This window comes from Balaenoptera ricei, chromosome 3 (genome assembly GCF_028023285.1).
Source record: "Balaenoptera ricei isolate mBalRic1 chromosome 3, mBalRic1.hap2, whole genome shotgun sequence".
Lineage (NCBI taxonomy): Eukaryota > Metazoa > Chordata > Mammalia > Artiodactyla > Balaenopteridae > Balaenoptera > Balaenoptera ricei.
Window position 1 is genome coordinate 157,344,511 of NC_082641.1, and position 14,975 is coordinate 157,359,485.

The window sequence follows — 14,975 nt, forward strand, 5'->3', positions numbered from 1 at the left end:
CACCTGTTGATTGATGACTAGGCTTTATCTAGTTTCAGGACGAGAGTAAAACACAAGGATTCGAAATAGAGTCACAGGTGTAGAAAACAAACTTATGGTTACCAGGGGGGGAAAGTGGGGAGGGGAGAGGGATAAATTGGGAGATTGGGATTGACATATACACAACACTACCTATAAACTAGATGACTAATCAGGACCTACTGTATAGCACAGGGAACTCTACTCAGTACTCTGTAATGACCTGTATGGGAAAAGAGTCTAAAAAAGAGTGGATTATATGTATATGTATAACTGCTTCACTTTGCTGTACACCCGGAACTAACACAACATTGTAAATCAACTATACTCCAATAAAAATTTAAAAAAAACAGACGCAAGGATTCTCCAAAGATCTTATGTTTGGACCTGATTCCTAGATCTTCTTCTGGGAATTGGGGGTGGGAGGAGAGAGAGTAAAGGAAACAGTGGGGTGGGGCGGGGGGACGTGCATAGGGAAATGAGCGCTTCATGGTGGAAGCACTGAAGCACCACAAAAGGAGTTCCATCGATCCTGGAGAAATCCCCTCACGTCCCCTCCAGGAAAACTTCAAAACTCAGGACTGTCGATTCAGCGCACCTGAAAAAAACAGAGCAGATGGACGTCAGGACCCCGTTGGGATCCTGCAGCTCCATGGCTGTGGCCCCAGCAGTTTTGAGGGCAAACAGCTTACTCCAGAGTATTGATCCAGCCACAGCAAGGTGCAATCTGCTTAAAAAAAAAAAAAAGAAAAAACAAGTCTGTTTGAGAAATAGACCCACAGACACAGAAAACAAAATTTCGGTTACCGAAGGGGAAAGGGTGAGGGGAGGGATAAATTAGGAGTGTGGGATTAACAGAGACACACAGATATATGATATATGTAAAATAGATGAACAACAGGGTCCTACTGTAGAGCACAGTATTACTGTGCTCAATATTACTCAATATCTTGCAATAAACGATAATGAAAAAGAATCTGGAAAAGAATATATATATATATGTATGTATGTATACGTATGTATGTGTGTATGCATAACTGAATCACTTTGCTGTACACCGGAAACCACCAACAATATAAATCAACCATTCTTCAGTTTAAAAAAATAATTTAAAAATAATTTTAAAGTCTGTGTATGTACAGCAACCCTACCCCGTCAAGCCGGGAAGACGAACAGCAGTTAAGTGTAGACAGAGGCAACCCACCACATTGTCCCCAGCACGCAACTCCAGACATGGTCAGAAGCCTTTTACTGCCTGAGAGTTTTAGCACATGAGGGGGAAGCTTTTCAACTCAATTAGCATTCAATGGTCCTGATGCTCAATCACAGGGATCAGCTGGGAAGTTACTAAAGCCATTACCAAGGGCTGGAGTCGCCAGCTGAGTTTGAAATGTCAGTGCCTTTCCCCTGACACCACCTCCCCTCTTCCCACTGTCCCTCCCAACCAGAGGTCCTGATAATTTGGTAACCTTTCACAACAGCAGGGAGTCATCCTTCAGTCTTGGGATCAGGGACTCTGAAATACCCAAGGAGTCAATTACAGCTTGGCTCTGTCCCTGGGAAAAGAAAGCAGCATCCGAGAGGTGGAAGGAATTGGGGTCCTGGGCAACGCGGGCACGTGAGTTCCGAGGCGCCTTCTCCCAGATGCTGCCTGCATCCCACCAAAGCTTCCGAGGAGACCACAGCCTGTAGGAGTAGAAAGAAGAGCCTGGGAAGACCCAGCTCAAGGTTGCTCTAAGCAAAAGAGAATATGAATGGAGAATTGTCTCGAATTAGAGGAGGATTGCAGGAATGTAACCCTTTGTATTCTAAAGATCTGACAGTGAATTGGTAGGTAGGTAGGACCTTGGCTAGTTGTTAATCAATACCCATTGGCCCTTTCTCTTTGCTGCATCCAGATTCCCTTCGACAGCCCCCTTGCCTCTGGGTGAGGCCCTGGGACGAGCCCTGACCAGTGGACCATGCGCAGAAGTGGCTCTGTCCTCTCCGGGCAGAAGAGGCCAAGAGCGTGCGTGCCTTCTCCAAGCTCCCTTCTTCCAGCGCCGGGGCTCCGAGGACCTGAGGAAGGTGACGCCACAATGTTGAAGGACCCTGAGTCCCTCACATCTGCAAAGAACAGAGTCTCCGACTCCAACCCTAGCCAGTAAATCGAGCAAGAAAGAAGACTTGAACCTGTATGGATGAAGAATGTCGCCTGCCCTATCAGTCAACAGAGTGTTGCAGCCATCAAGCCATCATCAGCCATGGCAGCCATCCCCGATGGTGCACCCGGAGGGGATTCAGGATGGAGAAAAGCAGGATGCTGGCTCTAGATAGTTCAAATGCACATCAAAGGAAGGATTCCAATGAACCCAGACTCCTGCCTCTTCCCGTACATAGAAAAATGCTAAATTCATTGACTTGAGATGTCTGGTTTTTCTTTAATTAACAGTAATCTTTTGATGTTCCGACTACCTGGTTGTTTGGGGGTTTAATGTTTTGTTTTGTTTTGTTTTTGCAAAACTCCTATATGTCCTGGTTCCTCCCTTCCCTCTTCAGTGCAATCTCTCAGAGCGATCTGACACTGCCTCCCGGGCTTAAGTCCTCAGCAAGTCCACCAAAAAAAAGATGATTCTCAACTTTTAGTTGTGCATTTTTTTCAGTCAACACCTGCTAAGCCACTGAGATTTTAGGTTGTTTGTTAGTACAGCTACCATCAGTTATCCTGACTGACAAAATGACATAATCAGAATTACAAACAAAAATATCCATCATATATATATATATATATTTATAAACAACAAAATAACTGAATTAACTGTCCAAAAAAGGGAGCTGGTTAAATAAAGGATGGTACACGATACAGCCGTTAAGACACGTCTTTAAAATGATGCTAATGACATAGGGATACGATAAAAAGTGAATTTATTGTTTTTTATACTGCAGAGTAGTAACCAAAAAGTAATTGTAAAATAATTTAAGTACTTTGCTTAGAGTCTTTGAAGGGGATTTATGGATCACAGATTTTTTTTTTTAAATTCTCCCTTTCCCGTCTTACCACAGCACTTGCTCCCACACTTCCTTCTTCAAATATTCGTGCACAAAATCCCCGCCACTAGCCTACTTACCTCTAGCCTCCCCTTCCTTTTTTCCCCAGTACTGTACCCCCAAAACTAAAGGACAGTCCACCATGCAGAAAAGGAAGAATAGGTGGAAGGAGGGTAAGACTGCTAACAGTCATACATCAACAATGCTCACCCAGAACCTCTGGCAAAAGGAACTTCATTTTTCTACATCTTTCCAAAATCAGAATCTTGCTCACCTCTGGCCCAGGCTCAAAGGGAGCTCTTGTCGTCAGAGAAAAATTAAGGAGTTCTCCACTGCCTGTGAAAGTAACTGACGATGCTTTCTGATACATTGCAGGCACGGAGAGAGAGCATGTTTAGCTTAGTCAAGGCCTCTTTTATGACATGGAAAGAAAAGAGGTCAAAGTTACATTAAAATGAAGAATCAAAGAGTTCTTTGATTTTTGAAAGAAATCATTAATTGCATGACTTTTGATCAGACTGCATGTCTTATCAAATCTGGAGCTCATACTTGCACGTGGATGAATAATACAAGAGTCCCCACAAGATCCCTCTCCTCTGCAGCCCCATGTTTTTCTCCCTTTGGCTGGTGACAGTGGTTTTGTTCCTCTACGTGAGTTGGATGGGTTGGGAATGTGTCACTTTGAAAAGAAGATGGCCTAACACCTGTCCATAAAAAAGGCAGAGTTCTGGTTACCTCAGCCCTCCCATCCATTCTGGGCACCCACTCAGGGCTCCAAAATGATCTTGTTGGCTGGGCCTTCACAGTAGATAGGTGTGAATTAAATGACGAAGCCCTGGGCTGCGTCAGACAGAGGGGGCAAATCATAGTGTCAGATAGGACAGGTATTTTGCCTGTTTTTAAATTTCTACACAATGGGGGATCCTTTTCTAGGCTGACCCATCTGGAAGTTGCTTTCCCCCCCCCCCACCAGGTATCAAATTCAGCCTCAACAGAACATGGGGCCTCAGAGATGCCACAAACATAGAGACCCCAGAATGAGAAAAAGGAGAGCGCTGTAAACCTGGATCTCAAGGAGGACAGAAACAGGCATTTTGCAGACAGCATGAAAGGAAAGCACAGAAAATGACTCCACTTAAAACAGAATTTTGAAAAAAAAAACCAAAAAAACAAAAACCAGAATTTTGAGCTACAACAGCTCCGGGGACTTGAATTCTCTCCAGTTAATAAATACATAGTTTGCACCATCTTACCACAGAATAATCTGAGATAAGATGAGAGACAGGGTACTAAAGATCGACGAAACCTAGATTTTGAGTGAGGAGGACTCTGAAATGGGCAAGAATAGAGACATCTGCACTCAATACAAAAAGCTGAGAGTTTTGTCCACCCTTGTGAGGAAGGTATTAAGAACCTCAGTAAAGGGGCTTCCCTGGTGGCACAGTGGTTGAGAATCTGCCTGCCAATGCAGGGGACACGGGTTCGAGCCCTGGTCTGGGAAGATCCCACATGCCGCGGAGCAACTGGGCCCGTGAGCCACAACTACTGAGCCTGAGCGTCTGGAGCCTCTGCTCCGCAACAAGAGAGGCCGCGATAGTGACAGGCCCGCGCACCGCGATGAAGAGTGGCCCCCACTCGCCGCAACTGGAGGAAGCCCTCACACAGAAACGAAGACCCAACACAGCCAGAAATAAACATAATAAATAAATAATTAAAATTTTTTACAAAACACCAAAAACATAAAATCTGGAAAAAAGTTGAACACCTATATACGCCCTGCAGACTTTACATTTAGTATTTTGAAGAAAAAAAAAAACAAAGAACCTCAGTAAAAATGACTTAGAGTCTTCAATTACTCCTTTTCTTAGTAAAAGTGGAGGGAGATAAACAACCTTAGTAATCGTTACGGATAATATCCGGACTATGGGTGTGTCACTGGCAATCTCAGAAAGTGGGTCTCTCTTGCCCTCCTGGGGCCCCTGGGGCTGTGCCAGCCCACCGGCACGCCCCACGTGGGGTGTCTGCTAGACTAGGGCATGGGTGGGGAGGCCCAGGTGTGAGGGGCCAGGTAGAGTACCTCTGCCTCCCCCCTGATCTCCTCCACAAAACTGCCCCTCCTCCTGAAGCCTGACCCCCAAGTCACACGTTCCTTATCATGACCTCACTGGGTAGTGATGACCTCACCGGCCTTCTAACAGTTTCCATGGCCGCGTAACTGCCAACGTGCTGCCCTCAGAGAAACTTCCCTGACAGTTCTCCACCAGATACCAATCTCTTTGGTTGTCTGAGTGAGAATGTGTGACTGGATCGTCTATATTAACTCAGACCTGTGCTCTGTTCCATGGGTGGGCAGTGCGGCAGGTACACCGAGACCGCCCGGAGGCATGGTGTACACACAATCTCACCTGGCTGCCTCATGTTCCTGTGGGGTTTGCCCACTACGTATACCTGAGCGCGTTGCCAGCTGTAAGTAATACCAGTGACCTGGGACACCTTCAGGGACCCACAGTGCTCACTGCTGAGGACAAGTGAAAGGTCATCCCTGGACAAGTGTGCAGGATGGTCCTGATCTTTATAAATGTAGCTTCCCCTTTGGGCTACAGGATGCTTCCATTCAGACCCTTTCCTGATTGGCCTCTTAGCAAAAGACAAGTGCATTTTTGTTGGCAAATGGTAAATGGAGCAGTTTGAGGAAGAGGGCCACTCCTGAAACACACCTTCAAACCCAGGCACCTCTGTGCTGTCATGGAGACATCTATATCAGTGCCCTCAGACACATCCCATCCTGAGCTGCTGAGTACTAGGGGAGAGGGTGGTGCCATATTGATGGGAAGACTGGAAGCACCAAGAGGGATGTTGAAGTGCTAATGAGACTGGGGGGCTGAGGAGATGGTGTCCCAGGAGGCTGGGTTGATGTGAGCCTAGACTTGGTACCCAGAACGCGGTTCTCAGTCTCCTGATCACTCTGCCTCAGTACTTGGCCTTGTTCTAATCTACATAAAAGTATCAGAGGGCTAGAGTTCAGTGTGGTGGAAACAGGCAGTATAAATGGGGCCCAAGAGGGGTTGCCAAGGTGGGAGGGGTTCTTCACCAATTTACATTAGATTATTTTTTTCCAAAACTTGAAAGACATTTCCATTAAAGCCTCAGAAGTGACAGACTGCAAGAAATGTTTTCTCTGTTGTGGAAGGGAGAGATGGAGAGGCTCATGATTGCAATGACTTTCGGGTTCTACTGTTTTCCCTGGAAACGGTGAAGAGACTTCCTCATGTGCTGCAGCCGTAGGCTCTAGGAATTGCTTTTGCAGCCAGTGTCCCTTCCCTAGGGACTCATAGAGGTGATGGGCCAAGGCTGTGTTTTGGATGTCAAGTCGATTAAAGGTCTTCAGCCAGAAACTGGGAGAGACATGAGAGAGGGAAATTCTGGCAGGAGACTGTGTACAGCAGAAGTGACTGATCAGTTCTGATTTTCTTTGCAGCAGCAGTGGCTCCCGTTTCTCCTCCTGCCCCTGGTCAGTACCATGTCCCCTACCGAGGGTGTGGAGAAACGCAGTTGGGCTGGCATGGGGAGACATACTGCCTGGTTGGTGGCTACCGGGCCTACGGGGATGTTCCTTTGGCCACGCCAGCAACGGCGGAAGCAGAGAAGCCAGTCCCCAGACGTGCTCCCAAGAGAAAGCGCGCTCTGGAAGAGTCAGACGAAGACCTGGGTTGCCCCAGACCCAAAATCCGGCGATTGGAGCATTCAAGCAGCTTCGGACTAGAAGGTGCTTTGATTCTCAAGCAGGGTGGCCCAACCTCTGGGCACATCCCCTCTGCAACAGCCTCAGTAAACCAATGTCCCATCCTTACTTTCTCAAGGTCGGCAACAGGGAGTCCCCTCCTAAAGAAGGTTCTCTCGCATTGCCACTCTCTCAAAGGCTGCCCCCAGTGTGGTTCCCTCCTGTGGGCCTGATCAGCCTTAGGGCAGAGTTGTCTCTTTCCTTCTCTGAGTCGGACCAAATCGTCTTAGTAACACCTCTTCACAGTGGTGACCATGTGTTTCACGGGGGCTGCTGCTGAGCCTTTATCTCATCCTTTCATGGTGGAGAGAGGGAGAATTATAATGATTTTTACTTCTAGGGGAGAGGGTGGTGCCATATTGATGGGAAGACCGGAAGAACCAAGAGGGTTGTCGAAGTGCTAATGAGACTGGAGGGCTGAGGAGATGGTGTCCCAGGAGGCTGGGTTGATGTGAGCCTAGACTTGGTACCCAGAACGCGGTTCTCAGTCTCCTGATCACTCTGCCTCAGTATTCGGCCTTGTTCTAATCTACATAAAAGTATCAGAGGGCTAGAGTTCAGTGTGGTGGAAACAGGCAGTATAAATGGGGCCCAAGAGGGGTTGCCAAGGTGGGAGGGGTTCTTCACCAATTTATATTAGATTATTTTTTTCCAAAACTTGAAAGACATTTCCATTAAAGCCTCAGAAGTGACAGACTGCAAGAAATGTTTTCTCTGTTGTGGAAGGGAGAGATGGAGAGGCTCATGGTTGCAATGACTTTCGGGTTCTACTGTTTACCCTGGAAACGGTGAAGAGACTTCCTCATGTGCTGCAGCCATAGGCTCTAGGAATTGCTTTTGCAGCCAGTGTCCCTTCTCTAGGGACTCATAGAGGTGATGGGCCAAGGCTGTGTTTTGGATGTCAAGTCGATTAAAGGTCTTCAGCCAGAAACTGGGAGAGACATGAGAGAGGGAAATTCTGGCAGGAGACTGTGTACAGCAGAAGTGACTGATCAGTTCTGATTTTCTTTGCAGCAGCAGTTCCTTTGGCCACGCCAGCAAAGGTGGAAGCAGAGAAGCCAGTCCCTAGACATGCTCCCAAGAGAAAGCGTGCTCCGGAAGAGTCAGACGAAGACCTGGGTTGCCCCAGACCCAAAATCCGGCGACTGGAGCATGGTGCCAGGAGGTAGACCCCACAGCATCTTGCTGGCTGAGGCACTCTGAAGAGAGGGCAATGGTTTAACTGCCTAAGGCAGCGACTGCCTCTTCCTGCAGTGACCCACCCCGTCCCCCCACTGCCCACTGCCACAGATCACAACCTGCATCGTTCTGTTTGAGCCTTCCTCAGCCAGGAGCCTCCTGCCACACTAAATGGCCAAAAGCAAGGAGCCTCAGAAACTGAGGTTTGAAATGACAGTCTGCCCTGAACATCCCAGGGCTGAAGCTGGCCTGGAAGAAAACGTGACGTTCCTCTGCTCAATCCTCAGGGGCCCCTTTGTCAGCTGAAGACAGAAAAGTCTGCACTCTGCGAGCCGAGAAGAATGCAGGAGCAGAGACAGGGTGCAGAGAAGCCTTAGCAGGCTACCACATGGGCTCCTGCTCTGAGCCAGTGTCAGCGGCCACCACCACAAACCAGGGGGGAGCTGGGTTTTTTGAAACTGAAAGCAGCAATCTGTGGCTTCCCAAAGAGCCTCCTGCCTGGGGTCTCAGGAGGCAGGATAGAGAGACCCAGGAAGACCTGCTCCCTGAAGCAAGAACAGGATGGAGAGTCAAGCAGCACGCACCCTGCCCCGAGGTTCACATGCTCCTTTATTCCCAGCCCTTTCTGTCCCCAGGGGGGTCCCTTACTGCTCAATGTTTTTCTGTAACAGACTTCTAGGGTCGCCAGTGCTCACACTTAGGTCACTACCCCTGTGCTAGGCACTCCTGCTACCCAGGAAAGGTTCCAAAGGTGGAACAGCTCCAGGGGGTGCCAGGGATCAGAGCAAAAACTGGAGAGGCTGGGGATGAAGGAGTTTGGGCACAGTCCCTAAAGCATCTCAGTGGTTGAACTTCTGTGAGAAGGCACATCCCCTCTCTCTCTCTCTCTCTCTCTCTCTCTGTGTGTGTGTGTGTGTGTGTGTGTGTGTGTGTGTGTTGGAGGGAGGGGGTCCCCAGAGGAGGCAGCTAGGGGGAGGGCCTGAGGCTGGAAATGGGGAGTGGCGTGCGGCCTCTGAGCAAGCACAGGCACTTAGCCCTTGAGGTTTCTGGGAAAGCTAGAGTCACAAGGGCCTCGAGATAAGGCAAGTGTAGCAGCAGAACCCAGGTGCCAGGTCTTTCCTCAGAACCTATACTTCTTCACGAGGCCAGGCCTTCCATGCTGAGGTAGGAGGGATCCTGGCCAGAAGGTCGGCCAGCAGCCCTGGGAGGAAGGTTGCTGCGATGGGGGATCTGCTGCCATGGAAATGACTTCATTTCCTTCCACTCAAATAGCCTACTGACTGGGTTCCTGCTCTGCTGAGGAAAAGGGTCGTTGACTCTCCCCAGAAGGTGTTCAGTTCACATCCCAAAAGTCCCTCTCTTCAGGCCCTGGGAAGGTGTAGCAGCTCCTGAGGGCGCTCTTTCCTGAGGCTGGCTGCCAGAAGTGTGTGCGGGGGGGGGGTGTTCCTGAGAGTTCCCGGGTGCTGGTTGAAGTCCCCAGAGAATGGTCATGCAGGCTGGGGAGTCAAGTAGGTGGAGAGAGAAGGTCGGGGGCAGAGGGCCCCTTCCTGAATCCAGAGCTCACAAGGTTTCCCCCCCCATTTCCAGAAACTCTCTCTTCCCCCACACCAGCCCACATGGCCCCGTACCGGGAAACCGGGAGCCCAGAGCACCTGTGGCCGCAGAGACACTGGCACGCAGCCCTCGGAGTGGGCGGGGCCGGCTGCAGGCAGATGGGGACGCGGTGTGCTCCCGGGAGGCCTCGGGCTGAAGGTGGCCCTCTGAGAGAAGCGGCCCAGCTTGGCCAGGAAGGTTAGAGGCGGGGGAGAGCAGCCTAGGGCGCCCCCTCGGAGCAGTGGGAGTGGGAAGAGGCGCAGGGGCGGAGGGAAGCCGCGACGGGAGGCGAGTGGGCTCTCAGCAGAGGCCAGCTTAGCCCGCGGGAGCTGCCTCGGAGCAGGGGGCGGGAGGGCAGTGCCGCCCCGGGGCTGCCGGGCTTCGCGGATCGCGGCTCTCCGCACGCGGCTCGCAGGGCCCTGTGACTCTGTATCCCCTCCCTCACCCCGCCCCCCTCGCAAGGCCGCGCCGCTGGGTGGCCTGTGTGGACGGGCACAACCCCATCGCCCGCCCCTCTCACACCCGCCTCTGCCCACCCGCCTGGCCCTGCGCAGCTTGCGGCCCGGGGGCCTCGAAGGTCCCCGCGCACTCCGCCAGCGGCCTCTGCTGTGTCTGCTGCTGCTGCTGCTGCGTCTGCTGCTGCGGCCGGGAACCCGCGTCCAGACCACGCCGGGCACCTCCAGCACCCCGAGTCCGCGGGAGCGCACGCGGGCCCTGAGGCGGGACTTCCCGCTTGTGGACGGGGGGCTGCAGTGTGTGCGGGCTGGTGGGGGCCGGTGGGGGCCTAGCCTGGCCCTGGGCAGGGGAGGAGGTCCGGAGCATGCAGAGCTAGTGGGGAGGCTCCCTCACACCACCCCTGGATGTCCTCTCCATCATCTATGGATGCCCTTCCCCTTCTCTGTCATCCCCTCCCTGGTGGGAACCCCTCAGCCCAGGCCTCAGCTGCTCCTAGTATAGTCTGTGTGACAGTGTGAGGTGGGGGACCCCCCGGCTGGCCCAGGCCAGGCAATGTGTCCTGCCTGATCCCAAGACCTAAGGAGCCCACCCATTTGCCTTGACCTCCCTCCAGCCACAACGACATGCCCCTGGGTCCTGAGGCAGTTTTACCACAATGGGCTCCAGGATGTTAATCTGTGCAATTTCAGCCATGGCCAGACCAGCTTGGACAGGCTGAAAGACGGTCTCGTGGGTGCCCAGGTACCAAAGGGCCACACAAGGTGCCACCATGGCTGCTGGGGAATGTGGGGCAGTTTGGGGGCCTCAGAGACCACAGGTGAGTCACACTGGAACTAAGTTACCATAGTGGCCTAGAAAGTGCCATGCCATGGATGCTGGGGGCTACAGGGGTCACAGTGAGCCAACCAGACGGGCATCCAAGTACCACAGAAAAAGCAACGCATTCCATGTGACTTCTGGGCACAGTGAGTGCTGTGCCAGCTGAGGAGGCTATGAGAAGCCCAAGGAGTTCCAAAGCCCAAACCGAGCCCTGGCCTTCCCTCAGTTCTGGTCAGCCTACGCCCCATGCCAGACCCACGAACGGGATGCTGTGCGCCTCACCCCGGATCAAATTGACCTCATCCGCCTCATGTGTGCCTCCTATTCTGAGCTGGAGCTTGTGACCTCACTTAAAGGTAGACGGGGGACTTCCCTGGTAGTCCAGACGTTAAGACTCTACGCTTCCACTGCAGGGGGCTCGGGTTTGATCCCCGGTGGGGGAACTAAGAGCCCTCATGCTGCGCGGCACGACCAAAAAAAAAAAAAAAAAAAGGTAAACAGACTGGTGGTGGTAGGTGCTAGGGACTTCAGTAAGCTACCCCTGCCTCTGAAAATGATCATCTGACCTACCTGCCCCCAGCTCTCAACAATACCCGGAAGTTGGCTTGCCTCATTGGTGTGGAGGGCGGCCACTCACTGGACAGTAGCCTCTCCATCTTGCGTACCTTCTATGCGCTGGGTGTGCGCTACGTGACACTCACCCACACCTGCAACACGCCCTGGTGAGCGCAGTGCAGATGGTAAGGGCCCAGTGAGGCAGGGATCTGCCCAAGATCACGCTGGGGCCCAAAGCAAGTTTACCCCTGGGATCCGCCCTGAACCTGGGGTAGGGAGGGGAATGGAGGTTCGCAGAACAAGACTGAATCCCCAGAAGGGCCCTCCTACTGCCAGGCACAGCCCAGTTTGGGTCCCTCCTCTTGCACCAGGGAGTTGCAGGTGTAGACGGTTCGACAGAACCTCTTTCTAGGCTCTTGTAGCCAAGTCATGGCCACCAGTCAGACTGCCTCCTGGCCATCCTGCAGGGCACAGAGCTCAGCAAAGGGGATCCACCCCTTCTACAGCAATGTCAGTCGGCTGACCGGCTTGGGCGAGGTAAGGACCCGGGTTCCATACCCTGCCCCACATGAATGTACAGCCCCGCCTGTTCCCTCCACATAAATGCACACAAGGTAAATGCAGCCCTGATGCCCTCTCCCCATCCTGTCCCTGCAGAAGGTGGTGGCAGAAATGAACCGCCTGGGCATGATGGTGGACTTGTCCCATGTCTCGATGCTGTGGCACGGCGAGCCCTAGAAGTGTCACAGGCACCTGTCATCTTCTCCCACTCAGCTGCCCGGGGTGTGTGCAAGAACACTCGGAATGATCCTGATGATATCCTGCAGCTTCTGGTGAGAGACTGCCCTGGCCCTCAAACCTAAAGCAAGAGGTTCAAACCGGGAGCCCTTGAACCCGAGCCTCTTCTCCCTCAATTTCCTCAAACCCCAGGTTAAATATCTTCTGCCCCCAAAACCCACGGTCCACAGCCCCTGAACTCCTGAGCCCTAGCTGGGGGTCTAGGTGGTAAGATACTCCACCACACCCGGAAACCCAGGGCCAAGACACCACCCAGACCAGGGCTGCGGCTCCTCCATTCACACAAACCCAGAGAGGAGACGACTCTGACCTCAACACCTTCCTCACAGGGGCCGAGAGAGTGAACAGGCAGCTGGCTGTGCTGGGGGCCAAGCTGACTGTCCACCGGTCCGCCCCTGCAGAAGAAGAACGGTGGCATCGCGATGGTGCCCTTGTCCGTGCGGGTGCTGCAGTGCAACCCGTTAGCCAACGTGCCTACTGTGGCAGGTGAGCCTCACCCTGGGCTCTCTGAAAACTCTGATTTGGAGCTGAAGCTGGGTCCAAACTTGGGGAGGACTTCAGAAGAGCCCCAGTGGCTTGACCCACCTGTTGGCAATAGGTACAGCTCCCAAAAACCCAATAACGGACGGTACACAGCACCTTGGTGCCATGTGGAACTGGAGCCACGGAATCAAAACTGCGGTACTGATGGGTAGCAGGGAGGCTGTCAGACACAGAGCCCGGGTGCTGCCCATCTGTGCCTCTGCAGGGGCTCCTAAAGCGCACTGCCCCTACCTCTGGCCAAGGGACTGGACAGCTCCTTAGGTCTCTGGGGTCTTCATCAGTTGTACTCTTGTTCCTCTCTCATCCTCCACACCCGGGGAAAGGAGCCCCCACAGGTTCTCAAGGAGACTGGGAGGCAGGGTGAATCGTGGGTGGGAAATGGCCCAAACAGGGGGCTCTGGGCTCCACTCCAAATCTGAAGTCCAGTCTAGAGCCAGCTGGGATCACTTCAGATCAAACCTCAGGGCCCTCGAGTTGGTACTCTCGGTGCCAGGCCACGAAGGAACTGGACTGTTTGGCCTACAGGCTGCAAAAAGGGGAATCAACAGAGGCCAGTCATCACCCCCACCCCTGCCCTGGAAGCCCCACACTGCTGACTTCCCATTCTTCAGATCACTTCGACCACATCAGGGCAGTCACTGGATGCAAGTTCATCGGGATTGGCGGAGATTATGACGGGGCTGGCCGGTGAGTGCTTCCCCATGGCTTGTCTCGGGCTGGCTGGGCAGCAGTGGGGCTTTCACAGCCACCGTGCCCACCACACTGTGGTCCTCATGGCCTTGACCATAGCCTCAGGTGTGCTGGCCCAACTGGTATCTCCCCTCTCCCAGGGTCTGCTTCCTGGGCTCTCCTGTCTGCTTGGCCCTACTCTAGGTCATCATATTTGTCTAAAACACCACACAGAGCTCATCTGCCCAGCATCTGCGCCCATCCAGTGCCAGCAGACCCACGGCCTCTGAGCAGACTCTTCGCAAGGTCTGGGCTGGGCTGACCATCGTCTCTGCCTGCAGCTGGGTCTGTGCATGCAGGGGGGTCAACCCAGTTCTTAAAAAGCTTTTCTTCTCTTTATAAATGGAGGCAAAAATTGCATTCAGTGAAAGGCATAGATCTTAACAGTACAATTCAATGAGTTTTGACGAATAGTCGAGGCGCTCTTGGGGCCTTCCTTTGAAGGATGAAGAGCAGGAGTGAATCATTTACTCTCTCCAAGTCTCCATTTTCCATATCTGACCAGGGCTGAGGTTCAGTGGACCCTGGACACATAGGGCTCTGGTTCTGACTCAGGACCAGGGAACAGGTCTGAGGCCCAATAGCTGGCTGGCTGGCGGCCACACAGGTTCCCACAGGGGCTGGAGGACGTGTCCATATACCCGGTACTGATACAGGAGTTGCTGAGGCGTGGCTGGAGTGACGAAGAGCTCTGGGGTGTGCTTCGAGGAAACGTGCGGCGGGTCTTCAGACAGGTGGAACAGGTATGCTGGGCTGGGCAAAAGAGTAGCTCTGAGCAGGTGGTCTGAGCAGGTGTACGTGGGGGTGCTGTGAGAGGTGCTGCCCGCTGACTGCCGCCTCCAGGTACGGGAGGAGAACGAGGGACAGAGTCCCTTGGAGGATGACTTCCCAGATGAGCAGCTGGGCAGCTCTTGCCGCTCCGTCCTCCCACGTCTGCATCAGAGAGAGGATCTGGCTCCAGACCAGAAACTAACCAGAGCTGCGGTTCGTGGGAATCCCATTTTGTCACCTAAGTGGTCATTCTCAAAATCTTGCCCCCACATGGGCCCAGGCCTCACAGTTATTGCTGCCTTCCCAGTCCTCATTGTTTGGCTCTGGTGATCCAGTTAATCCTGCCAGATGTCACTTTGGCAGCCACAGATACCCCACAAAGTTTCCTTGCATGCGAGCACAAACATTTCCTATGTATTATTCTCTTCTGATAATTCTTTCAATGTATCCCTTCTGGCTTTGTGCAAAGCGATTCTTTGTTTTGTACACGGGGACCACATCTGGGAAAACATCGCCGCACCCTCATAAGTGACAGGGGGAGACCCGAACTGGCCAAGCCATGACAGGAGCTCGCCGCTGCTGAGCTCTACAGATCCCGCCCCTTCCACACAGTTCGCCAATTCCGCGGCGAGCTCATCTTTCTTGATGTTCTTCCCTTAGGAGACGTGTACAATGCAGCAGGATTCTCAACCCGTTCCCCGTGGTC

General features: G+C 52.7%; 1 protein-coding gene across 1 annotated transcript; it reads left to right on the forward strand.

The window, feature by feature from the left end:
- The first annotated feature begins 10,823 nt into the window (after positions 1-10,823).
- On the forward strand, positions 10,824-13,679 carry LOC132363428 (dipeptidase 2-like). Its single transcript, XM_059919130.1, has 6 exons — positions 10,824-10,871; positions 11,127-11,229; positions 11,454-11,595; positions 11,856-11,965; positions 12,086-12,261; positions 13,295-13,679. The coding sequence occupies exons 1-6, from the start codon at positions 10,824-10,826 to the stop codon at positions 13,442-13,444; spliced, it is 729 nt and encodes a 242-aa protein (XP_059775113.1). The 3' UTR covers positions 13,445-13,679.
- The last annotated feature ends 1,296 nt before the right edge of the window (positions 13,680-14,975 follow it).